The sequence below is a fragment of the Watersipora subatra genome, chromosome 10 (genome assembly GCF_963576615.1).
Source record: "Watersipora subatra chromosome 10, tzWatSuba1.1, whole genome shotgun sequence".
Taxonomy (NCBI): domain Eukaryota; kingdom Metazoa; phylum Bryozoa; class Gymnolaemata; order Cheilostomatida; family Watersiporidae; genus Watersipora; species Watersipora subatra.
This window is the reverse complement of record NC_088717.1, coordinates 38,814,163-38,840,840: the sequence shown is the minus strand read 5'-3', so window position 1 is coordinate 38,840,840 and position 26,678 is coordinate 38,814,163. Positions and strand designations below refer to the sequence as shown.

General features: G+C 35.4%; 1 protein-coding gene across 1 annotated transcript in view; it reads right to left on the bottom strand.

Moving 5' to 3' along the window:
• The window catches only part of LOC137407054 (uncharacterized), an 81,182-nt gene extending 57,054 nt beyond the window's left edge, over window positions 1-24,128 (bottom strand). Inside the window, 8 exon segments of the mRNA XM_068093659.1 lie at window positions 648-858; window positions 1,429-1,674; window positions 3,880-4,086; window positions 5,394-5,561; window positions 6,629-6,791; window positions 19,664-19,757; window positions 23,274-23,416; window positions 24,067-24,128. Of these exon segments, the coding sequence (XP_067949760.1) occupies window positions 648-858; window positions 1,429-1,674; window positions 3,880-4,086; window positions 5,394-5,561; window positions 6,629-6,791; window positions 19,664-19,757; window positions 23,274-23,416; window positions 24,067-24,128 (1,294 nt within the window).
• Between the last annotated feature and the right edge of the window lie 2,550 nt (window positions 24,129-26,678).

Below are 26,678 nucleotides of genomic sequence, written 5' to 3'. Positions count from 1 at the left end.
TATTTACATGTTCAAGCTAGTAGATGTATGTGTGTACAACCTCCGCTGAATACATACAGCAGTGTGTATAATAGGCCTGCCATACAAAGTTTGGAATGAAATTAATAACGTATATATGCATGTGCACATGTCTATACTAGTAATTTATTGAAACAGAAAAATATCTAAATAATTTTTTAAATAAATTACTTACATGTATGCATATTTGCACACACATATAAATAGTATTACTTTCTATCTAACACTGTCATGACAAGCTTAAGCACACCACTACGCATACGAATATATAGAGGCTACATACATACTAAATAATACAATTTTGTCTAATGAACTTGCTGCCAATTAGGTATGATATTCATCTGTAGGCAAATATATGCATTAATATATGACACCTATATTGTATCAAATTACATGATATCATATCGTACTATATTGTATCTCTTTGTAGTGTATCATGTCATATCTTATTGTAGTTTATTGTACCTCATCATACCGTATCATACTTAACCATATCAAATCAAATGCATAATGGATATGTGTGATGTACACAAATTTACCAAATAGTGCAACTAAAAGGCATATTGGTATGCTATTGGTATGCTGATGAACATATTGCTATGTTCGAAATGAAATGCAGTTACTTTCACCTTTGGCATCTGGGACCGTCTTATAAACAGCCAGAGATCCAGAGATAATATAATAGAATGCTTCTGGTTTGTGTCCTTGTTTGATGATAGTTCTGTTCTTTTCATACGTCTTCATCTCAGTCGTCTTACAGAGTTCTTTCACGATCCGAGACTTCATCAAAGCTCCAACATGGATGACGGAGTCAAAACATCCTAATCGAGATATTCCTTCCTAGCAAAAGTTGCGTATATTTAACTAACTATGTAAAACTAGCAGAGTTGTAAAAGTGAGTTGCGTATGACAATCTAGTTAAAAGTACTAGTAGAGATTGGGGTTGACCTTTATTTAAATATTTACTTCAAACTCTGTTATTAAAAGCAAATAAACTTTTATTTTAAAACTTACAGTTTTGTTAGCAAAAAGTGAAATTAACCTTCGTTTGAATGCTTACTTCAGACTGTGTTGAAAAAGCAAAGGGACTTTTATTTGAAAATTTACCATTTCATTAGTAAAAAATGAAGTTGAGTTCTATTTAAATGCTTATATCAAGCTCCTTAAAAAAATTAAATATGCTTTGTTGGCAAATTTACTACTTCATCAGAAAAGGTTGCATATGACCTTTATTTACAGCCTGCTTCAAACTACAATAATAACTTCATGTACTTCTTTAGATGCTTTAATTATAGAATACTATAATTTATAATACTATAAGTTATAATACTATAAGTTATAATTTCTGTACCATAAGCTTTTACTGATCAACTATTGAACGTTGTATTTCTACTTTCTTACATTAACTACCAAGAGTTGCTTCTGTGTTCTGGAAGCAGGATCTGCTGTAAGGATTTTCTTTACTTCATTAGACAGACCTCCAGCTCGTGTCGCATTTCTCCGAAACTCGGCAGGCTCAAACTGAGGCAGCTCTTCACCATGCTCTGCTCTTTCAATATCTTGTATTATTCCATCAATCGTCACCTTCTGTTTGTTCCTATTAGTAGCCTGGAGTGGGTGCTTCTTAGTTAATGGTGTCTGGTTCTCAGCTGCATACTGGTAAAACAACATGATTGTGTATATTCAGATTGGAAGATTGGATTCTGTATATTCAGGGTGAAAATTATTACATGGCTGTCTGGGAGTATAATGCATCAGAGATCTTCTAAAATTGAGTTATATCAATGTATGAATCGTATGAATTATATGTAAACTAACAAACTACTGTAGAATCTTGGTTAATTACACAACTCTAATTTGTTCACAATCATATATGTGGGTTTGCGGATATATATATATATATATATATATTGATTGAAGATTGATTGATAGAGATTAAAAAATGCTGGAATGTAAGAACAACTGTAATCCCAGTAGTCATTGGGGCACTGAGCGCAATAACACCGGCGCATAAAATGTGGTTTGCCCGAATACCAACAGTAATCAACTCAGGTGAGTTGCAGAAAAGTGCGCTATTGGGAACAGCTAAAATCTTGAGGCGAGTGCTCAAACTCTCAGGTCTCTGGTAGGAGACCCGAGTTAGAGTAGAAATTACCACCCATACAGGGTATTCGGGGTGAGGAAACAATTTATATATATATATATATATTTTTTTTTATATATAATATATATATAATATATATATAATATATCTATATAATTTTCCAGAATAGTCTGAATTCATTTGCAGAAATCAAATTACAAGAAAATAGTCTTTTCATGTTTTCGTTATGTAAAAAAATTAAACTGGCTTTTTGTGGATAGCTTTTTATCTGATGCTACATGTGAAATTCCACTTGCAGTACTTTTTCACCGATGTACACGCAATACTTTATATAAGAACCTATATCAATAGCTCAAATGTCCTGTTTTATGTTTCTAGTGCAGTTAGAAATAGAAAGCTTTACCTGAGCTGCCTTTGTTAACACTCAAACAAGTTTAGTAGAAATGTAACTAAAAACCAAGTATAGATAGACATGGTAACTTTTCCATTATTAGCACTATTTTGGATGACAGACAGCAGCATGTATATACCTTTTACAAAAAAACTCTTTGCGTATACCATGGCTGTCCACTACATTGAGAAAATAAACAATGACACGCTTGTATGTACTTATAAGGAAAGTCATAGCCTGGGAACTGGTAAAGTATCAAATATGATTTTGGCTAATGTCTCTCTTCAGATTAATTCAGGATCATATTCTGGTAAATACTAACATGAACAATGCCCAAGCTGAAGTAATTAGAGTGACTTCATTCTACTTTGATGTATGCAAGTTCATACATATATATTACTTTATTGACAATAATTCCATCTAAAATAGAATTTTTTTTTTAAATAAAGCTTGCTTTACCTTTCATATCTTCGGTTTTCAAACAAAGATGCAATAAAAATAGTAAAATTAGCCTCCTCAGAAAAACATTGATGTTCATCTAAACGTTTGTGTAGAGGTAGCAAATTTGTTTTGGTGTAGCCTAATTCTCCTTGGTTGTATGCCACTAAGGCAGTTAGCTTCATAATTGCTAGCACCCTGGCAGTAAAGAGCTCTGTGAGAGATTTTCATGTGTGCTGACATAGCAGAGAATAGCTATCTGTACTGTTATTGCAACATACGGCAAGGTTGATGCAGATGGAGAGTGTTGTTCTACTTATGCCAGAATTGCCTATTTGTCTTATCAAATAGCTGCAAATAAACCCAATATGGTTCCTAAAACCATTAACATATTATTTCATTATCATGAATTTGTCTATATACATATCAAAGTTTGTATGTGTGTGTACTTCGGTTTGTCCAGCTATAGCAGGGGTTCCCAACCTTTTTGGCCTAGGTACCCCTTGGGAGTCATATTGCAAAAAATGTACCCTTTTGGAAAACACAGTTCAATCAAGGGTATTATTGGTCTAACTTTATTAATATGACATGTGTGCGTTATTAAAATGTGTCACCTAAACGGGTAAAGAAATGGGCTATGGTATGAAATTGCTATTTATTAAAATAATGATAACTGTGCAGCAAAATTTTTATACATCGCAGTGTTTTGTTACTTTCCCACTTTATTTTGGCCAGTCTAATGGGAAGGCTGTGCTTGCTTTGCATCAGTGATCTGTTTGATGTTCAGTTCAGTAACAGATAATGAAACTCTGAGGTCGTCATCAACATTTAGTCGTGAGCGATATTTGCTTTTCATGTACAAAAGTGAGGAAAACTCTTGCTCACACTTATAACTACTAGGAAATATAAGCAACACTTTTAAAGCTACCTCTGAAAGCTTTGGGTAGGATGTTATCAATGAGCACCAGAACTTGCTAAGAACGCAATCTTCGAATCTATCATGTGCACCAGAGTCATTGAGAAGGTCAATCAACTCTTCTGGCATGTCACTATCAATATCAGCTACATTTAACTTAAATGGGTTTCTAGCCAACTTCAAATCTGTGTCATTTAAGTCAGGAAAATATTGTTGAAACTAGCAAGCCAGGTGAGAGAGGTGGTCTGCAACCGGATCTTTCATGAATGAAATTGAATCATGTGAAGGCAATACTTCTGACAAGCTATCAAACATATCAAATGATCCAGCATCGACTTTCTCCACATCTCCAGTTTCATGATAAATGCTCTAAGCTCATCTGTAAAATCAATTATAGTGGTAGAGTTCTCTTGAAAGGATGTGTTGACAGTGTTTAACCTTGAAGCTTTTTCAGAAGTCGTGTAGCAAAGAAAGCTGCAATCTCATCAATCAGTCCCACAAATCGATTCAGGACATTGCCTTTAGAAAGCCATCTCACTTCTGTGTAGTAAAGGAGGTTTTCATCATCTGCATCGCAATCTTGACATAATTGACGAAACAACCTTGTGTTTAGGGCTGATGCTTGCCTAAGTTTGTCTGAATGACAAAACTAGTTGGCTTTAAAATGATACCAATAATAGCTCTATAGCAGTGGTTTCAGCAAAGTTATTAATAATTAGAGTCAAACAAACCAAAAATTTATTAAGCTTATAACTTGTATTGTACCCCCAAGATTTCTAAAATGTACCCCTAGGGGTACTTGTACCCCAGGTTGGGAACCCCTGAGCTATAACTATTACAATATTGCAACGAAGCATTCATATCACAGAAGATTTGATCTCGGAACCTCCTGTCCATCAGGCAAATATATTACCAATTAAGCTGTGCGAGATTGATAGATTCATTGGGCAATCTTTGTTGCTAGGTGGATAAAAATACTCATACCGCTCTGCCTACAGCGCAATGTCATCTTATGCTTGCTCTCATGGCTCTTATTAGTAAGAGCTTAATATAGTACTTAATAAGCTTATCAGTACTAGCTTACTCAGATTAGCCATTGGCAATGTGCCAGGCTAATATCAAGTGGCAGCCAACTACATTACCTGTCACTGTTTATAAGCTGATTTTTAATATCCGTACAATGCCGGGCATTCCGCTAGTATTTTATAAAGGCAACAAAAGTTTAAAAAATATGTTAGAGTTGTTGTTCTCGTTTTGTAAATAGGGAGTTTCAACTATCTAGCAAGTTTGGATCCCGCTGAATACAATCTTTTTTATTTCTTACCAACCACGGCTTTGGACAGACGGACAGACAGACAGATGAACAGACAGACAGACAGACAGATGGACAGATAGACAGATGAATGAATGCCGCTCTTGTTAGGGTAAAGAATGAATGTAAATGTTTTGAGTCTAAATATAATGAACTTGGATATGCAGGTATATGAAATAATTGAACATCTTTGTAGCTGTTAAAAAGAACTCACCATCACCTTGGCAGCATGTCTGTCTATATCTGCTCTCACTTGATTGTAAGTTCTCACCATTGCCACCTTGCCCTGAAACAACTCTCGCTTTTTCCTACTCGTAATCTTGCTATCAGAAGGTATTGGCGACCAGTAAGCGTCAGACTGGATAGAGATCCTTGACTTACTCTGAAAATTGTTATAAAAAAAATTAAATGGCTGCCAAAAATACACCAATTAAAGTTTGAGTATGTTGCTTTCTCTACGATTTGTGAAAAATAAGATCAACTTCCTGTGGTTTAAAAAGTTTGCACATATTGTTCTTCTGAACGTTTTAATACAATCAAGTTTTGTTGATTTTACTTTATAAACATCCTGGCAGTCGGATGGCTTCAAACATCAAAAATCAATCGCAAATGATAGGAAAATATCAATAATTTATAATACAATCTACTAAAATTTTGTCTAAGTTCATCTTTGAATGCTGCCTTTAATTGCTGCCCTAGTTGCGAGCTCAGTTTGTAATCCTCACAGATCTAACCCCAAACTGTTTTGAATTAACTTCATGTAATAAGATACTTTGGTAAACTAATTGGTGCTATCAATGTAGGGCAGTCCTTCCTTTTATATTACCTTTGAGTTATGACAGGCTGTAAATTACCTCTGATAAAATCTCAACATAAGCTTTAACAACCATTTTATAGTATCTGCTTTTTCACATATATTACTTCTTTGATGGTGCTTTCTTAGTGAGCTAGGCACAAAGGTTACGCTAAAATTAACAATACTGTTTATGTTTCAACATAATATGCACGTATGTGTGTGTGTGTGTGCGTGTGTGTGCGTGCGTGTGTGTGCGTGTGTGTGTGTGGTGTGTGATGTGTGAATGCGTGTGAGCGCGAGTGTGCGTGTGTTTGCATGTGTGCATGCGAGTGTGCGTGTGTTTGCATGTGTGTATGTGTGCATGCGAGTGTGCGTGTGTTTGCATGTGTGCGTGTGTGCACGCGAGCATGATCGAGTGTGTGCGCATGTGTGTGTGTGTGTGTGTGCACATGTGTGTGCGCATGTGTGCGTGTGAATGTGCGTGTGTGCACACAAGCATGTTCGAGTGTGCGCGCGTGTGTGCGCATGCAGGCATGTGTGTCAGTGTCATGAGTACATATAAAGCTTGCAATACTTTTCAGCAATTTAATTTGAACGGAAAAAAGCTTTCAGCAGCATGAAGCAAGAATACAATTAACAAGTGCCAAGATTACCTGAGGGAATGTTGCTCTCCGAGGGAAAGGAGATCTCGCTGATTTCTCACCAGTATCTGATTGGGTAATGAATGTCCTTTTATCTTTCTTAAGACTAGTCACCACGACCCGATCGACGTGCTCTCTGAGGTTTGACTTCTTCCTCATCCATTTCTTCTTCGCTCTACAATGCAGTTTTCAAGCTTTAATTACCATAAGAGAGTCCAATAAGAACCTGCTTGGAAAACGAAACGCTGTACTTTGCTTTAGCAATGACATTTCTACCTACTATATTATAATATTATAAGTTGTATAATATTAGCAGTGTCCTATCTGCTACATTATAAGTTATATATTATTAGCCGTGTCCTATCTACTATATTATAAGTTGTATATTATTAGCACTGTCCTATCTACTATATTATAAGTTGTATATTATTAGCAGTGTCCTATCTACTATATTGTAAGGTATATATTATTAACAGTGCCCTATCTACTATATTATAAGTTATATATTATTAGCAGTGTCCTATCCACTATGTTATAAGTTATATCAGGCCCCTTATTCCCTGGGGCGGCTGGCCGGCTGATCCGCCCCAAATTTTTAGGAATTTTTGGCGGCTAAGTACAGTCACACTCGGATAACTCACTCTCAGATAAAATGTAAAGTTTTATCTTGAACGCTTGGTTAACTCAAACGGATTTGTTTAGTCCGTTCCCACGCAATGATAAATTGCTTTAGATAACTCGACCTCAACATCTTTAACAGTTATTTGCCCAACGGCTACGAGGACGGCTTTTATCGCTGTAGCTGAATATCACTTTATTCCAAGCCATAGAGACAAACATCAACTTAGTAGTTCTTAGGCGTCGTTATTATCATCACCGGCAAGATATTCTTGTTAACGACTTTTATAAAGGTTTGCAAAAGGTCAAGTTTTACCAAACACCCGCTTGGCAATGGCCCATCGAAAGCGTGAAAACCTTCGAATGAACTTAAAATAAAGTCGGCAAAATTGGTCTTTGTTGAAACGCTCAAAAGAAAAAGATGTCTTTTTCTGAGCGTTTTAACTCTGGTCAAGTTTGGCCTATTTTAATCTGAAAACTTAGTGGCAGTCACATCACCTAAACTTAGTGGCAGTCACATCACCTAAACTTAGTGGCAGTCACATCACCTAAACTTAGTGGCAGTCACATCACCTAAACTTAGTGGCAGTCACATCACCTAAACTTAGTGGCAGTCACATCACCTAAACTTAGTGGCAGTCACATCACCTAAACTTAGTGGCAGTCACATCACCTAAACTTAGTGGCAGTCACATCACCTAAAACAAACAAATCTCAAGTAATAGAAAAATATTTAGGCTATACTTTTCGATAAAAGTTTTTAAAACTTCACATGAGAGGCCCAGTTGAGACCCTACATGAAAGAAACCTGTTGGGGGAGGGGGGGCTTACACCGCCCCCTCTAAACCCCCTGATGTTCATAATTAGTGGCCTAACATTTGCCGCCCCAACTTGCAACCAGGGAATACAGGCCTGTATTTAAACATTTGACCGCCACTTTGACTATCTTTGATCTTTGTGAACGCGCAATATCAAGTGATCAGTAGAAATGTGTCTACAAAATCGTATTAATAATTAACAGTTTACATTACCAACAATCAATTCTTTGGTTGTTCAACTCAAATGCTTCTCGTTTTTTTGAAAGCAACACCATTTAAAATAGTCAATAACGGTCTCAGGCTAATAGTAGTTCCTTGTTTAACGCGGTCTTGATACTTCCAAGTACATATATAATAAACAGTTTAAATTTACTATGGTAGATGAGCTTTGAAAACAACACCGTAGAAATAATTACCCACTGTCTCAGGCTAATAGTCGTTTCTTGTTTAAAGCGGTCCTAATACTTCAATGTACATATATAAAAAACGGTTTGCAAGTTTTGGGCTAAAGATTACGTTAGTGAGCAAAGCTTTTACACGTTGCATTTGTGCTAAATGCAACACGTAAAAGTTTTGCTTTGCCAAAATTTTTATGGACAATAATATCGGCTAGTTCAACAGTGCAGAAAAAAAGTTGAGGTCAGAAGACATTGTGGAAATTATTGGGCAGCGAGAATACGTTCATTCCATCGAAAGCATCAATCAAAATGCAGCTATCCGAGCGAATGATGCAAATATTTTTGTTTTAAAAACATTAATTTATGTTTCTGCATGTACCATAGGTATGGTTATTTTATGTCACTTGTTCATGAAGAAGTATTTGTAGCGTTTGGTAGATTATCATTATAAAACTTACAAATTTGCAAATTTATAGCATATTATTTGATAGCATCATTGCGGTAATCTGATCATATGATTGATCAATGCTAATAACGCCAAAAGCTAGTTTTGGCTGCAAGCTATAGCAAACATATCAATGAGTGCAATGAGCTTTTATGCAACAATGGTAAATATAAATAAAAATATTACTTCAGGTTTAAAATGAATTAAAAATTGGAAGTGCCAACAAATGGCAAAGAAGGACACAGGCTATAATTTCATCGCAGGTCAATTGCGAGCAATAGATATCAACTGTTAGAGATATTTCTTGGTTTCTCAATGCATATTTATTAAAAGAACTTTGACAAGTTGGAGGTAAGTTAGAAGATTTATGGCAGCCAAAGGGTTTAATATCGCTCCACTGAAAAAAGAGAGCAAAATATAGGCGACATTCGCTTCGCCCGTAACAGGGCTAAATTGATCTTCCCTAACTTCTGATGAGCCATTTGAAAAATACAACACCAGCCTCTATTTGAACGCCGCCTCCAATTGACCACCACTATAAATGAAGAGTTGAAAAAAAGAGCGACATGACGAAGGTTTTGCTGCAGTTAGTAACCTCTGACTACCAAGAGTTTCTTCAAGCTTTCAGAGAGTCCAATGTGACAGCAATTGTTGAGGATTATCCATCGTTTTTTGACATCATCACCCTGTTTGCACATGCGCTCGTCAACGAAAAAGCCACCATCTTTGTAGAAAAATCGTCATTCTCTTGATTAATAGTATTTTTTGGTGTTGTTTTGATACAAAAATAAAAAATTTGCAAACAAAAGCATTGTTTGCAATAATTAATTGCAGAAACTTCGTGTTTTTAACGATAAAAGTTGTCCATAAAGATGCCAGACAACAATAGAATGACGTCAAGAAAAAATGAAGGATTGTGAACTAACTGAACTGGATGAAAAGAGGCAGCTGAATTTTTTCAAGTTCATGGTAGTAGCTCAAACACAAACATAGTATTTTCCACTTCGATTTAGTCATTTTCAGTTAGTTACGTGGCACTTGGTTACTAAGATGAATGTAGTTTATCTCTTATCTTCAAGTAATACAGGTTTAGTGTAGGGCTGGTGTGGTTAAGTTATTTTTAAATGTTAACGAACATCAATTACATCAGTGCTGTTCTAGCTTATTCAGGTTCCTCAATATTGTGGTTTTTAAATGAGCCATTGTTTGATATGGTGAGCAGGCCTGTATTCACTGGTTGCAAGTTGGGGCGGCTAATGTTAGGCGACTAGTTATGAACACCTAGGGGTGTGGAGGGGCGGTGTAAGCCCCCAACAGGTTTCTCTCCTGTAGGGGCTCAGCCGGGCCTCTCATGTGAAGTTTTAAAAAGTTTTATCGGAAAGTATCAACATTTTTCTATTTTTTGAGATTTGTTTTGTTTTAGGTGATGTGTCTGACGAGACGTTTTTAAATTATAATAGGCCAAACTTGACCGCAGTTAAAACGCTCAGGAAAAAGACATCTTTTTCTTTTGAGCGTTTTAACAAAGATCAATTTTGCGGATTTTATTTTAAATTCATTCGGAGGTTTTTACGCTTTCGATAGGACATGGCCAAGCGGGTGTTTGGTAAAACTTGATCTTTTGCAAACCTTTATAAAAGTCGTTAACAAGAATATTTTGCAGGTGATGATGATAATAATGACGCCTAAGAACTACTAAAAGTTGATGTTCGTCTTTATAGCTTGGAATGAAGTGATATTCTACAGCGGTAAAAATCGTGTCCATGGCCGTTGGGCAAATAACTTTTCGAATAAACGATGTTGAGGTCGAGTTATCTGAAGCAATTTATCATTGCGTTGGAACTGACTAAACAAATCCTTGTGTTTGAGATGAAATGTTACATTTTATCCGAGGGCGAGTTATCCGAGTTTAACGGTACTTAGCCGTGAAAAATTCCCAAAAAGTTGGGGCGGCTCAGCCAGCCAGCCGCCCCCGAGGGAATACGGACCTGATGGTGAGACAGACATTCGTTGGTGTTTATAGGATTTCCCCAGAGCTTTACCACAAAAATGTTCAATGGTATAGGCTTGCAAATTATGACGTCACAATTTTCATATTCGGTGTTGTGTGCTCTTATTGCTTATTTATCAACTATGATAATGACGCTTGTGGCAGGCAAAGGTAGGACAACTCCAGATAACCAATAAAGATGACAAAGGAATCAGTGTCTTTAGCTCTCCATATACAGGTTATTTCTGTGATAAATAGCTCAGATTCCAAGCACCACACTATGTTTTCCCGATGCTATTATGCACTAGCCCACCCTTTTCATTGTGATGTTAATGGGCACGACTGAGGCTAATTAATTTCAAGCATTGCGTGATCTCACAAGAGTCCAATTTACATATTGTCAGAGAGCCACGCCACTGCAGGTCACAATTTAGCCGAAGTTATTTCATTACCTTTCTCAACGACAGTATATTGATTGAAGCATAATAATATTTAGAAAGCAACACGGAAAGCGATACGAGTTCTTCAGATAATAATACTACTACAACAGACTACTACAACAGACTACTACAACAGACTACTACAACAGACTACTACAACAGCAACTAGTTCCGCAATCACCCAAAATCTATTAACCCAGAATATAGGTGTTGTGTTGGTTGGGCGTTAGCATGATCCCTTGGCATTGTTGATTATTTAGAATCCTAGTTTATTATTAGTGCTATCTGGGTTTAAGAGAATCAATTGTCACAGAAAAGCACAGCCCCAATGGCAGCAAAAGGGATCGACACCCTAAGGCTAAATGCTAATTATGACATCACATTGTGCGAACCACAACCAAGTGTTTTTTTATTGCAGGACGTACTTTTGACACCCTGTTTTCCATAGTTCTATTATTCTTTGTGTATTGAATATAGGCTCATTCGAAAACCAAAACTCTGAAGTACTGAGATATATAATTAAAGTACTAACATAATTGATGTGCTTTAACTATAACATAACAACATAAACTAATAAAGAGTTATCTAACAATTCCACATCCTTGAATCAGCTCTGCTGTGTATCTTCAAGTGTCACACACAGGCTCTCTTAATTAGACACCTGCTTCACTGCCTTCTCTATTGGATGAACTGTATTTATTGTTAAGGTTGGGCAACCAGTTATGAACGTAAACTAATTCCATTGGATGAGTAAAGGAAAAAGTGACAAAGATGACAAGGGTTGAGATGGTAAAAAGAGTGATGGAAGCCTGTGAAAATGTAAGAGAGACAGCCATGTTGGGCAAAAGCAACAAGCTTGCATTGGTCATAAACTTTAGTCACTTGCTTTTGCTTGCTTAGTCACTTCCAAACTCATCCCTGGCTTTCAGGGAGGAGTTGAAGATTTTTTGCTACTCTTGCAATCTTGTTATTGTCATACAAACTACTTTTGAATGCTTTAACAAAAAACAGCAAATTCCAGGTATATGACACATACAACCAGCGGACATACAACAAGCATATTTATGACACATTCAACTCATGAACATAATACAAGACTTATCCTCATTGCATAGGACGTCAGGTTAGTAATTGTACTATTGTATGCAGCGTCCTACTAAGAACTGCACTATAAAATTTAACAAACAATTCCTTTTTATTTTGGGTTCATGTCGGTACCAACAGTGGAACCTTTGATTGGACTGGAAACAAAGGGTGTGTCCACATACACTTATCTGATCTCACTGAGACATACCGTTTGACTTGAGAGACTAATTGATGACTGGTTCTCTGATATTTACCGTCAACTCTAGATATGGCTCATGATAAATCTAGCCACAATCGTACTCTTCAACTAACGTACTCTAGCCTCAAGGCGTTGTGCAATAAAACTCAGTTTTTTAGAGACACAGAACTTTTTAGTGTGAGTATATATTTTTCCAATGTTGTTAATTTTTAAGCAAATAGAGCGCGACTTTTTATTTCAAAGGCCACCTTTATTTGAAGACCACTTTTTATTTAAAGGCCACCAATATGTGCAATGTACCATTTTGAAATTTATCATGCGAATTAATAATGGTGTCAAAGGTGCTTGACTAGGCATATTGTTCTAATAGACCTGTGGATTTCGATGGACTTTAAGGTTTGTGGGTCATTATTAAATGCATTGATCATGCATCAAATTGATGTATAAACACCTCCAGATCATGGTGCCTAGAGATGGAGCCTTACTAAATTGAGGCTGTGGCATTCAATTAAAACAATCCTACCACATAGTGGTGAGTTAAACTTCTTCAGAGCACTACGGAAACATACCTATGAACTTTGTCAGACATTTCGAGCAGGCACAAATCCAAAGATGCTAATCCCCAAATCATTCGAGGGATGTTGTCCGGTGACCAACGCTCTAGAAGGCTTTGAGGATAACAAGATTCATCGCTTCAGGTCAGGCGGTCCAATTAAGACTGGACCGGAATGTCTCCAGCAAGCGCGGGCCAATGCTGGCTTTAATAATACAAATGTCATTCAACTAATCGTCGCTGACGAGCTAGTTCTATGGAATGACGAGGACAGTTGCAATAGTGATCTACCATTTAATTTTCAACAATTAATATTTTATTACTTACCACTAATTACCATATTAGTTTGTATTATATGTCTTGTATTATATTTCTTGTATTATAATTGTATGTTGGTTGTTACTTTATCGTTTGTAATTAGTTAAATTATTTTGTATTATAATTTTAGGTCGGTTGCTATTTTATCATTTGTTATTTGTTGACTTACTTTGTGTTAAAATTTTGTTTTGGATGTTATCGGTTGTCGTTCGTTAAATTATCTTATATTATAAGTTTATGTTAGATGTTGTGTTGCGGTTCGTTATTCGTAAAATAAAACTGAACTTCTCAAAATCCTGAGCAACTAGTTGAAAAATAGAACACCATCCTTTTATTGAATGTCACCTTTAATTAAACACCATTATAAAAAAAAGTTGAAAAATATAACAACACCCTATTATTGAATGTCACCCTTAATTAAACGCCATCATCAAAAAAGTTGAGAAATTGAACATCGCCCTTTTATTGAATGTCACCTTTAATTAAACACCATTATAAAAAAAGTTGAAAAATATAACAACACCCTTTAATTGAATGTCACCTTTAATTAAACTCCATCATAAAAAAGGTTGAAAAACAGAACAACACCCTATTATTGAATGTCACCCTTAATTAAACGCCATCACAAAAAAGTTGAGAAATAGAACACCACCCTTTTACTGAATGTCACCTTTAAATAAACACCATTATAAAAAAAAGTTGAAAAATATAACAACACCCTTTAATTGAATGTCACTTTTAATTAAACGCTGTCATAAAAAGGGTTGAAAACTAGAACGCCATGGCGTTCAAATATAGGTTTTTTCATAGATTGTGAGATTATGTAATGTACACCAGCATGACAGAAGCACATAGTGTTGTATGGAGATATTGCAAAAACATACTAAATAGGAATGCAGCCAGACCACAAGATAAGTATACAATACCTACACATAACAAGCCGTCTAAAAAGAATATTGTGAGATTGTCTTTTAAGCCTCTAAGTATATACAAAATTGTAAGATTATGTAATGCACACCAGAATCACAGAAGCGTGTAGCAGGCGAGTGCAGCAAATACATCACAAAATACAGATAAAAAAACTGCTGTTCTATTTGAGATAACCAGCACAGGTGTTGTTCAGCCTCAGCTACTAACAAGGTGTAAATACCTGGGACATTTGCACAGAAAAGGAGTTGTCTGATCAATTTAATGAAAACTTGAAAAAAAAAGATTAACAAATAGTAGAATAATTAGTATCATTAACATCATACAAGAATAAAACATTGGTGATGATCCGTTGTTGAAATACTCAAATTTTACAGCTTTACAGTGAGTCAAACTAGTTCTTTTACTTTCATGTTTTATCATGATCTGTATACTACCATAGCAAAGCACCGGCTATAACAGTTATGCATGCAAATATGTAAAACATTCACAAATATGGATAGAATATCAGAAATGGTAGTTTGAAGAAAATGGTTAAAGGTTGACTTGCAACAAAATTCACATTACAGTTATTTGGTATCAAAAGATTCACCATGTCTTACTCTGTTGTGTTGTAGATGCCAAATATGTGGAAATGGGATTACAAGCTCTTAAAAACTCAAAAACGAAAAGCCGCCGTAGATTGGAGTCTGTTTATTTCTCTGACGTAGTCATTACAGTTTGGTTATCGTCTTGTCACGTGATGTTCTCACGTGAATTGAAAGGCCAGTAAAAAGCTCAATATCAAACTTATCGTAGCACTAGTTTATGACAAACACTTCGGGTTTTACCAAAGACCCCGTATCAAATATAGATGCTCACAACTTTACAGTTATGTTTCGGCATTATCTAATCATCAAGTCGTAATCTGATCATGTGACCCAATACTTCGCAAATAATATTTGCAGCGCTTTTCGATTATCACAGGTGACCAGCAGGCTCGTCATGATTATCAGACAATGATATGTACTCCTTCGAGGTAAGGTTAAAAAATAAAATGAATTTTTACGGTAAGTTTTAAGATATCAGTGCTAAAAGTGACAGCATTACAATGACGCTAAAATGCTTTTAGTCTTGGAATGTTTAAAACTATTTGTTAAGGAAAATCATTTCACGATTTAAACAAATTGCTTTTGTAACATTCTTCTAGAATGGATTGTGAGCAAAAGGAGATTTAACTTTATAATGTTACCTCCTTGATATGAAAGAAATTTACAAATTTTAAAAAGTCAAACAAGATTTTGTATAACATTTATTTTTAATATTGTTGTTATTTCTTATACTAAGTACCCAACATTATTGAGAGAAGTAACCTACAGATAACCAACAACTAACTTGTTACTAAGCGTAGATACAGACAACAGTTGAAGGTTTATAAAAGAGTCCGTAGTGTAGGATACCATGGTAAGCATTTATCATCAGCTAACATAAGACCAAAATATGACGAGGACCTCTACTTATATGGAGTAAAATACAACTAAAACTTCATCAAGTTGAAGCGATCAACAAGAGGTATTAACAATGATGCAATGTGATAACTAAATTACATATATAAAGAACCGCAGGCGAATGGTCGTACTTTATATTTCTATTACTGGTAAATGTCGTACTTCTACGCTATCAAGTTTGCGAATTAACATGCCATCATCAGCATATTTTTGTAGCAGCGCTTAGATTTTTTGTGAAACAAGATGTAAGCAAACAGGTTTCATGGTAGTCGAGACCCTACACTTGTATGAAACCTTCAGTTACAGTGTCCCTGGCTCTCCTAGTAATAGTATAACTGGCCGGCATTTTCTGTTGACATTTGACTAGTCATTCACTGAGTTGGAGTCACATTCTTTTTAAAAGAGGCTTTCAGGAAGGTTGTGCTAATCTCGCGATTATATTATTGTGATACAAACAACTTTTATCGCATATACAGCGCATTAGTATGTATCTATAGCATAGCAACTTGCAGACAGCTTAGCAAGTACAATACAGCTTCCGTTATTATACTTGGTAGTGTATTTACAGACAAAACTTAGTTACCACCTCTGATCACCAGTTTGGGACATACTAGCAGCTTCCGTTATTCACGCGCCTTGTATCATTGATTTATGCCAGTACCAACAGTGAAAACACTGATTGGACCGGAGGCCACTGATGGGCGTTCTAACACAAGAGTTAACTCACTGAGACATCGGTTGACTGAGAAGGCCAATCATGGATTGGTTCTTGGATAATTACCGTCAACTGTAGATTTGGCTCGTGTATTATGCACTCACTATCGTACGCTTATGAAAACGTACTCTAGCCTGTCTTATTGACGCGGTTTAATCCAACTTTTTAAAGTCACAGAAATTTCAAGTGCGAATATTAATTTATTCATTTTTTTGATATTTTTAGCAGAGCAATTTACTGTTAACATACTTAATAATGTTATATTTTTAAGTTTATTAATTTGTTGCATAAAGAATATTGAGTTTTTAATTATATTAATATTTTTTATTTTTAAAAAGTAGGGGAGATAACTTCCAGAAACAAAATCTTTTTTCGAAAGCCGTGTCACGGACTAGATGTAATAGTACTGTCAGAATTAAAAACCGTAAAGATAGATTTGCACCAAGTTTTAGTTAAATCTATCAGAAAGTGTAAATATTATTCTATCATTTAAAATTGTTTTTAATGTTTGAACTAGCTTGAATGCTGAGATGTTTCAAGATTAAAATCGACTAAACTTCATCGCTGTTAAAACGCTCAGAAAAAACAAATGTGCCCAGATTGTGCACTACCCTTTATTTGATTTTATATATTATTAGCAGTGTCTTGTCTACTATATTAAAAATTGTATACTATTAGCCGTGTCCTATCTACTATATTATAAATTGTATATTATTAGCAGTGTCCTATTTACTATATTATAAGGTAAATATTATTAGCAGTGTCCTATCTACTATAATATTATTATAAGTTATATATTAGTAGCAGTGTCCTATTTACTACCGTATATTATAAGTTACATATTATTAGCAGTTTATTATCTACTATTATATTATAATACTCTTATTTTGTAATCTTGATTGAAACTGTTGCACTGAAGAGGAGGTAATTAACGTGCTAACAATAGCGGAGACTATTAACTCAAGCCAATGTTTTCTTATGAAAAGATTAAAGGAGCTTTTGGGTACATGTAATTTTGAATACTTTTGGGTGTTTTTAAATGCTTTTGAATGCTTTTGAGATTTTTTGTTTACTTCTGGTTGCTTTTTGGTGTTTTGAGTACTTCTCAATGCTTTTGGGTTCTTTTGGATGCTTTCGGATGCTTTAGAGTGCTTTTGCGTGCTTTTGGGTGTTTTTTTGTGTTCATTTGCCCAATTTGGATGCAGTATGCTTGCTTTTGAGTGTATTTGGGTGCCTCTGGGCACTTTTTTTGTGCTTTTAGGTTCTTTCGTGGACTTTCTGATTTTTTACTTGCATACCATATAAGGGCACCAATGACAAACCATATACAAACAGTTTCGCGGTAGAATGAGAAATGTGATAAGCATTTGTTTTGTCTCATGCATATTTATAAATTTGGAGTTATTTTTCACATGTCATCTTTTTTAACGTATGACTAGGATAGTAATTACTATACCAATGAACCATGAATGAATCCAATAAAGCATTTTACTGCGCATCGAACATTGTGTTATAAAACAAATGTTTGGTTGTCATAGCCTATAAACTTTAAAATAATTATCAAGATTTTGAGCCACAAATGGTAATGTTGCATTGTCATGCATGTGCTTTTGTACAACATGTGATTTCAACAAATCCAACTCAAAATCCTACATCGTCCAATTATAGTGTACCATTGTGTACCACATTCACAGCAAGAGCTTCACAGTGATTCTTTTAAAACTTTTAGAGTACATTTTTGAGCCGGGTACAACTTTACCTTAATTAACCAATTACTCTCTAAGCATATGGAATCTGGGCTAACCTTACATAACAAGTCAATTAGGCTGATTTTTATAGGAGGACAAGCTATAATTTTCAGACAAAATGAAGCAAAATAGACATGCAATCTTTACTATAACTATAGCTGTGTCTGTCTGTTCGCCTGTATGAAGCCTGTTAAGTGTTAGAAAGAGATTGCCTTGTATGGGAATCAAACCAATAGCTTTGGGATCAAAGCTATGGGTTTGAAACCACAGAGCTTTGGGCCCGCAGGCACACACACTACCACAACTCCACTTGGTTAAATTGTTGTGTCATCAAATCATTATGGATGTAGTGGTTACGCATGAAAGTCTCTCACTGCTCGTATATTAGTGAAAATAATAATTAGCAAGCATATGCGCTACAGAGAAATATGTTTCAATATAATACATACATGTTTCAATTACTTATCTGTCAGATGAAGTCTTTAGTATTTTAGTGCATATTAATGGTTAAGCCTGGAGATGCTTAGATTTTTTTTCAGTCTTACTCTTATAGACTGCAGGTAGGTGTTTATGCACATAGGGTATTCGGTTCTCAGGAACCAAATGAAGTTTGGAAACCACAGATTTTAGCAAGATGGCTAAAGACACAGAGTACACGCGTGTGAAGTTTGGATAAAATCGTTCGAAAATGCGAAAATGTATAGCGCTTGTGCACACTGACCAACAGACGCACGCACGCACACACGCATACACACATATACACACATGCGCGCACGCACCCCCACACATACATGTGCACATGCACAGACTCACATATACACAGGTGCGCAGATGTGCACACACATTCATGCACTCACATGCATGCATGCGCAGGTGCGCACGCACATGTATGCACTCACATGCATGCATACCTGCGCACACATTCACATATACACACATGCATGCACACCTGCGCACGCACATGCATGCACTCACATGCATGCACACCTGCGCATGCAGACACCAGCATGGACATACAGCTACACATACATAGACAATGATAAAATGAGACTTATTATTATAAGTTACTTTAAGTATTTGTTTGTCAGCCTGTAGATATGTCTTCTGGAAGCTATGTGCACATTTCTTAATATGCATAGATGTGCCTTCAGTAGCCTTATTATAGCCATCATTATAAAAACTTGTTTATACAATCAGTGATTTGAAAGAAGGCGTTTCAACCTGCACAAACTAGAGTTGTGCAGGTTTGATCAGTAAATTATGCATCATGACATGAACATGAATAAAGCATATAGCCTATGGTACCTTAAGAATGAGAGGGCGGTTACACCAGCAAACCTAGGGGAACCAGCATTGGACATGTCTTCATCACTAGCCCTCATTTGTGGCAGTTCAGCATCTATGAGCATTGATAAACCCAGGTTAGTTCCTCAGTTTGATCTTAATTATAGATTATAATATGAATTGCATTATTTATACAATTAGTATATTGTTATTATCTATTATCAGGTGTAATAGACTTTATATAAATTATCGATTGAGAAGGGTCACTGGTCTAAAATAAAAAATGTATAGGGTTTATCAACCTCTATCAATTATTTTGAAAATACCATTGCCAGCCGCTTCAACAATCTTCCACCTAATATCCATTTTTTAGCAGTGAAAGTATTTTAAGTATTGTATGTCAAAATATTTATTTGATCTTATTGGCCAACTGTTGCCTTTTTTCTTGATTGTTGTATGGCATAATTTGAAAAACATTTTTATTTGAAATGAGATTATTATCAATAAAGTACCAACAAAACATGATCCTATAGTCTAGTTAACCATAGACTAAGGTTAACTATAGTTTGGTTGCCCAGATATATAGGGTTAACCCTAATAAAATTTGCTTATTACTATAGAGACAGATGATTCAAAGATAGTAAAATTGACTGTACATGTATAATAGACATTCCCCTCTACGCCATTTTCTCTCACAATTGCTGAAAGAGAGAAAATGACTTAATGCTAACTATGAGATTTTTGTTACTCAAATCAAACTTTGGAACTTGCACTGACTTGATGCTTCATGCTCTATGAAATTTCCTATATAGTACGAAGCGAAAACTCCACATAGATTCTTTACATTACCTGGAATTTATGCAATAGGAGCGTCTACTACATTTAGTATTACCGTTGGATAGTATATAGCAGAAATGATGCTACCGCCAAAGATATGCTGCATCGGATTGCAGTAAGTTGGCAACTAAGAAACTTTATTGAGGAACAAGATTGTATAGTAAAGCACGTTTATTGGTGGAATCAACTTTGTAACAGTTTATAATATGCGGTAAAAAATCCTTATGAGCATTGGACCTGTAATAGTTTTTAACAATGTAATAGCTAATTTGGAAGTCTAAAATTTCAAGTAACTAAGAAATTTGATAAACTGACATTATGCTAGCATTTTGTGGAGGAAACCACAAGAGGAATGTGTCAGCCAAACCAGCCAGCCAGCCAGACCAGCAAAAAATTAGATAAGGCTTAAAGGAAGCTTATCATGAAATGTAAGTCAATCCCACAATGCAGCACTAACTTAGAGTTGTTGATTTAGTTTTTTATTCGGTAGTTGTGAACTGAGAAGTTAAACAGTTTGACCATAGTTTAGTTGGACCATAGTTTAGTTGGACCATAGTTTAGTTGGACCATAGTTTAGTTAGACCATAGTTTAGCTAGACCATAATTGAGTTAGATCATAGTTTAGTTGGACCATAAGTTAGTTAGACCATAGTTTAGTTAGACCATAGTTTAGTTGAACCATAGTTTAGCTAGACCATAGTTTAGTTAGACCATAGTTTAGGTAGACCATAGTTTAGCTAGACCATAGTTGAGTCAGATCATAGTTTAATTGGACCATAGTTTAGTTAGACCATAGTCAGTTGGACCATAGTTTAGTTAGACCATAGTTTAGTTAGACCATAATCAGTTGGACCATAGTTTAGTTAGACCATAGTTTAGTTAGACCATAATCAGTTGGACCATAGTTTAGTTAGACCATAGTTTAGTTAGACCATAATCAGTTGGACCATAGTTTAGTTAGACCATACATGTAGTTTAGTTGAACCATAGTTTAGCTAGACCATAGTTTAGTTAGACCATAGTTTAGCTAGACCATAGTTGAGTCAGATCATAGTTTAGTTAGACCATAAGTTAGTTAGACCATAGTTTAGGTAGACCATAGTTTAGTTGGGCCATAGTTTAGTTAAACCATAGTTTAACTAGACCGATAGTTGTTCGAAAACTTTAGTTCAAAGTTTGAAGTGTACTAAAATACATACTAAAACTGCCTTCAAGTATGTGTTTAATAAACTAAATTTATTTAAATTAGATTCAGCGTTTATGTTACCCATCTGTCTCAAAGGTAAGAACTTTCTACGTAGCACATTGTAATGCTATATTATCATGCAGATCATAACCACCAAATGCACTAAAGTCATTGTAGGTGCCTATTGTAGGTGCCCATATTAATTTGCTACTATTTGTTTACGATGAAAGTTTTTACCCGAAGGTGATTGAATTAGATAATTATTACGGGTTTATATACCACTCTATGCATGCTTATATCTTACGATATTTTTGCATGCCAACACTAACATGCCTACACTGAAGCGAACTAAAATCATATAAATGTATGCCAAATAGTTTTTGGTTGTAGTCGCAGCAAAACAAACTATACTTAGCCATTACTTGCTAATGATTCCACATTTACGTTTAAACACCTTTACATTTTAAATTTTTCTTCTTATTTATTTCAATGAAACATCTCTTTCAAGTTATGAAATTTAAAACTTACAACTATTTGGAAAAGTTTAAAAACCTTTAAAGTTGTTTTTATTTTTTTTCTTAATTTATTTCAACTACACAAAACACTTTTCTCATGATATGTTGTTTGAAGGTTAGAATGGCAAATGTTGTTATATGTTAAATACAAATCAATTTTCTGTGCAAAGACTTTTTTTATTACTTGGGCAACGCCAGGTAGTACAGCTAGTACCTTTATACAACTACATTGAAAAGAGGTAGTAAGGACACAATACATAATCAATTGCAATAATATATAATTACATTATTATTGTTATAGTTTTTGTCACTTTCTGCTTGTGGTTGTCTTAAAGGTGTCAGAAGATGTCAAAAGGGAGGAGAGGTCAGATGGGATTAACCAACATTAGACAAGACAACTGATTTTAGCTGAGCCCGATAGTGTGAGTTATTCAAGACATGTCATTAAATGACTTATCACAAACCTGTTTAGTTTGTTTCGTGTGTAGTTTGACTTGAGTTGATATTAATTATGATCTGCATTGACATTAAGCCAAATTTGCTGCAAGTTAGTTTGGCTGCGTTCAGTTTTAGCTACACAGGGGATTACTTGTAGATAAGTTTAACTGTAAGAAGGTTATAACTGTAATCCAGCTTATCTGTAAATCAACCAAGCTGTGGTAGAAGTACAGTAGCTGAGCCACCAGTAAGGCTTAGCCAGCCAACTGAACTGCATTCTTCGAGTACGCTGCCAGCCGGATATTGGCAGCTGACCAAGGAAAAGGGGTGGAACTTGACACGAGTGGCTAATATATAAAGGCACTACTCACCAGTAGACAGAAGAGGAGCTACGCTCGCGTTTGACACTTGCATTTGTGTTATGATTATATGTGTATACAAAATATCTCACATCAAAACTCCGACCACCTGTTATTGCAAATGAATATCGAGTTTTTGGCAATAAGTGCTTTGATTTCCACCCAGCCGCGTTGTAGACTGACCGGCACTTGATTTTTTTTCACATCATAGCTATAATTTAGTTTAGCTCAACCAATGTTGGCTATAATCTAGCAAAAGACCAAATCAAATTGTTTAAAGTGCAATTTCTTCTTACCAGAAGATGTAGGGCTGGCTACCAGGTTCACCCGCAACTTCCTTCTGCTCTGTAGCTCGTCATACAGAAGCTGTGTTTGAGATAGAACTCTGGGTAATTCGTCCTCATCAGCCTTTTCGTCAATACTCTTTAGTTGTCCACTACTACAGCAGAGAATCAGTTACAAAGCAATAATACAGAGTAACTTTTTAGAGCTACAACACATAGCTAGTTGCGGAGCTATAACACATTGTTAGTTAGAGAGCTATATTTTATAGCTAGTTGCAAAGCTACAGCACATAGCTAGTTACAGAGCTACAGCATATAGCTAACTACAGAGCTATGTCCCATAGCTTTATGTAGTTACAGTTTTATAGCACATAGCTAATTACAGAGATACATCACATAGCTGGTTATATTACTTCAGCAAAGTTCTAGTTCAATTCTTATTGCACATAGCTTGTTCAGACTAACACTAGAGATGGCTAACGTTCTACTAAAGCGTATTGAGATTAATAATGACATAATGGCAACAATGTTGACTAAGACAGCTGGCTGACTGCATGTATTTCCGTGCCTGTTGTTGATGTGGCTGATTTGTCTCAACATTGTTGGTAGAATTTCCTATATTTATTATTAGGGGCTAAACAACATGTAACCAACAGCACTGGTAGACAGCCTAGCAAGCAGAGGCAAGATGTTTAACTGAAATTAAATTCTATCTGGCTAAAATCAACTTCTTTAGTGAAATTATTAGAACTGAGCCGCCATGCGTCAGGTGTCTAACTTATGCTAGAGCCAACTGACAGATTACCTCTTCACAGGCCTGTGAAGTTCTTCTTGTGTCTCTTCTCTGTCAGCTGTTTGGTTTTTCATGCTGAATTTTCTGTTTGATTCGACTGCAGTCTTGAGATATAGCACACAGAGAAGGATGCCGTCGCGATAAACCTTCAGTTTCAAACAATTGAACAACTCTTTATCGCTTTGTTGAGAGTGCCTGTCTATAGTAGTTCCACAAGGAAGTCACATGAACAAACAGTATCATATTGTTAGCTGTGTGATTGCTGACAAAACCTTACACATTGACACTGTGGTGCAAAGTTAATTTATTTTATTCATTCTAATTTTATGGCACTTTCTCTACAAGTACTATGGAGTATGTTTGACAACATATCAAAGATCTACATGGTTCACTGCAGCTTAATTATTCCATATATGATTACTTGGTTTCAAGTGCTATAAAAGTGAAGCTGGCGGAATGTTTGTCGGCAGCTGGTGACGGCGGGGTTACAGGTGCTCACTCATTTGTGTGATGCCATCACAGTGTCTTTTCTTCTACAAATTGCCAGCGGGGCTGTTCTACTGCTAGTCAAGAACTAATGGCCAGTCCCTTCTGCTTTATGATTGTATTTTTATTATTTTCTATGTTTCACCTATAAATTACATGCGCTAAAACACACATATCACAAAAATATTTATAATAGAATAAAATACCTGATAAAATTCATTTAGTTTCAGCCTCATTTACAAACATGAAGTTATCTTCTCCTAGCTGCTTTCATCAATATACATCAGAAACGGTAATTACTTTATGAAAGACCGGCGAACAAATGAAATAAAACATTATAGCATTTAATAAATGTGTCGATTAGGAAGTAAGCATTTATTTACCATAAACCAAAAACATTAAAACTTTTATAAAGATTGTGGACTATGGCTTCAACTATGTCTCACAATTCATGCATTTACTCAATGTCAATAGGTCCTACCGTATCGGTCATTAAGTACTTTTGTCCCACGAACAAACGAGCGGAAGCGAAGTATGAGAGTTTTTATGATAAGTGTATGTGCACACAACTTACGAAAATTAATCATCAACAATGAGACGAACCCTTGTCTAGAAATTTCATAAACAAATTTCACCATCGTTTTGTAGAGTCGTTAAAGTATAATAACGATACAAAACACATTTAAGCCTATTTAAATATGTTACCAAGTCTTTGTAAACTGTCGGCATTATCTTAAAACTTACCCATCTGATCGGATTATACACAAATAGACAGATTAATTTGGACGAAAATCGCCACAAAACGCTTGAAAAGCTTCGTTTAATAAAAGTTAAGACCGGAAATTGAAACGCCGAGCGACAGAGAATAGAACGATAAAGTCGTGCGCATTTCACGAAAAAAAACGTGCACATTTCACCAGTCTATAGCATTGTCGAAGGTTTATGTAATTAACGTAGGAGTACTGTAATCATTTCATTTTTGCCGATTTCAAAGTAACTGACATTTTAGACCCCTGAGTACTTCGGTATTCTAACTGATGTACAACGCAGTGTGAATAAAGGAAATGGCGATAATATTTTTTTCTAACGATTCTTATGAGATTTTAAGATTATGAGATTATACTTATGAGATTATAAAAACTATGACGTTTTTAAATGTAAACAAAATTGTGTATTGGTTTTATGTTATTACTATATTAATAATATTGGTTATTCTAATAATATCAGTGCATTTTACTTCTAATATTGGCCAATATTGCATTTCTCCTATTGCAGGGGGAAAGATATAAACATATAATCTTTTCCTTTCATTATTGCTATTTGTTGTATATAATAACACCCACACCCAGTACATTACAGCTACCATTGCAGTTATCCTATTGCACTGCAGTGCCATTTGACTGCTAATATTGCATTTCTCAACCATCAGTACGCTTTCTTTTTTTCCAATATCTCTTTGGTCGTGGGCTGTATGACTGTGGAATTTCTAGTCTACCTCAATCCAGATAAAATCTTCTGTATTTCTCCTGAAACTGTGGAGGATACAATATTGAAGTCAGAATGCCTGACTTGTAACCTAACAAGTAACCTGACGCGCCAACAAAAGCACTCTCAATGTCATAAGTTTTTGAGAAAACTGTATCATACATTACAACTGTCTGTTATTGTTTAAAAAACATTATGATATTGGTACAGATTTTTAACCACAGAAGATGCATTGTCACACTTGCACTTGTCCACCGTCAATGAGCTCTAACTGACTAGATTATTATGTACTATCAAAGACTGGTGCGCCATTTTCCAGTGGATAAGTTAAATTCTTTATTTTCTTTCTGAAGTGCCTATTCACTCATTCATTTCTTTCTAATTCTTTTCTACACATTCTCATCAATCAATCAATCTGAATCTATTTAAGTTTCTATCATTCTCTTACTGACTATTACTCTGAAATATGCTTAGATCTGTCCATAAGCGCCCTCGAATTCATCACCATAATCCACGTATTAACTCCTGTGTCTTTGTCCTGTGTTTATGGACAGATGTAAGTATATTTCAGAGTAATAGTCAGTAAGAGAATGATAGAAACTTAAATAGATTCAGATTGATTGATTGATGAGAATGTGTAGAAAAGAATTAGA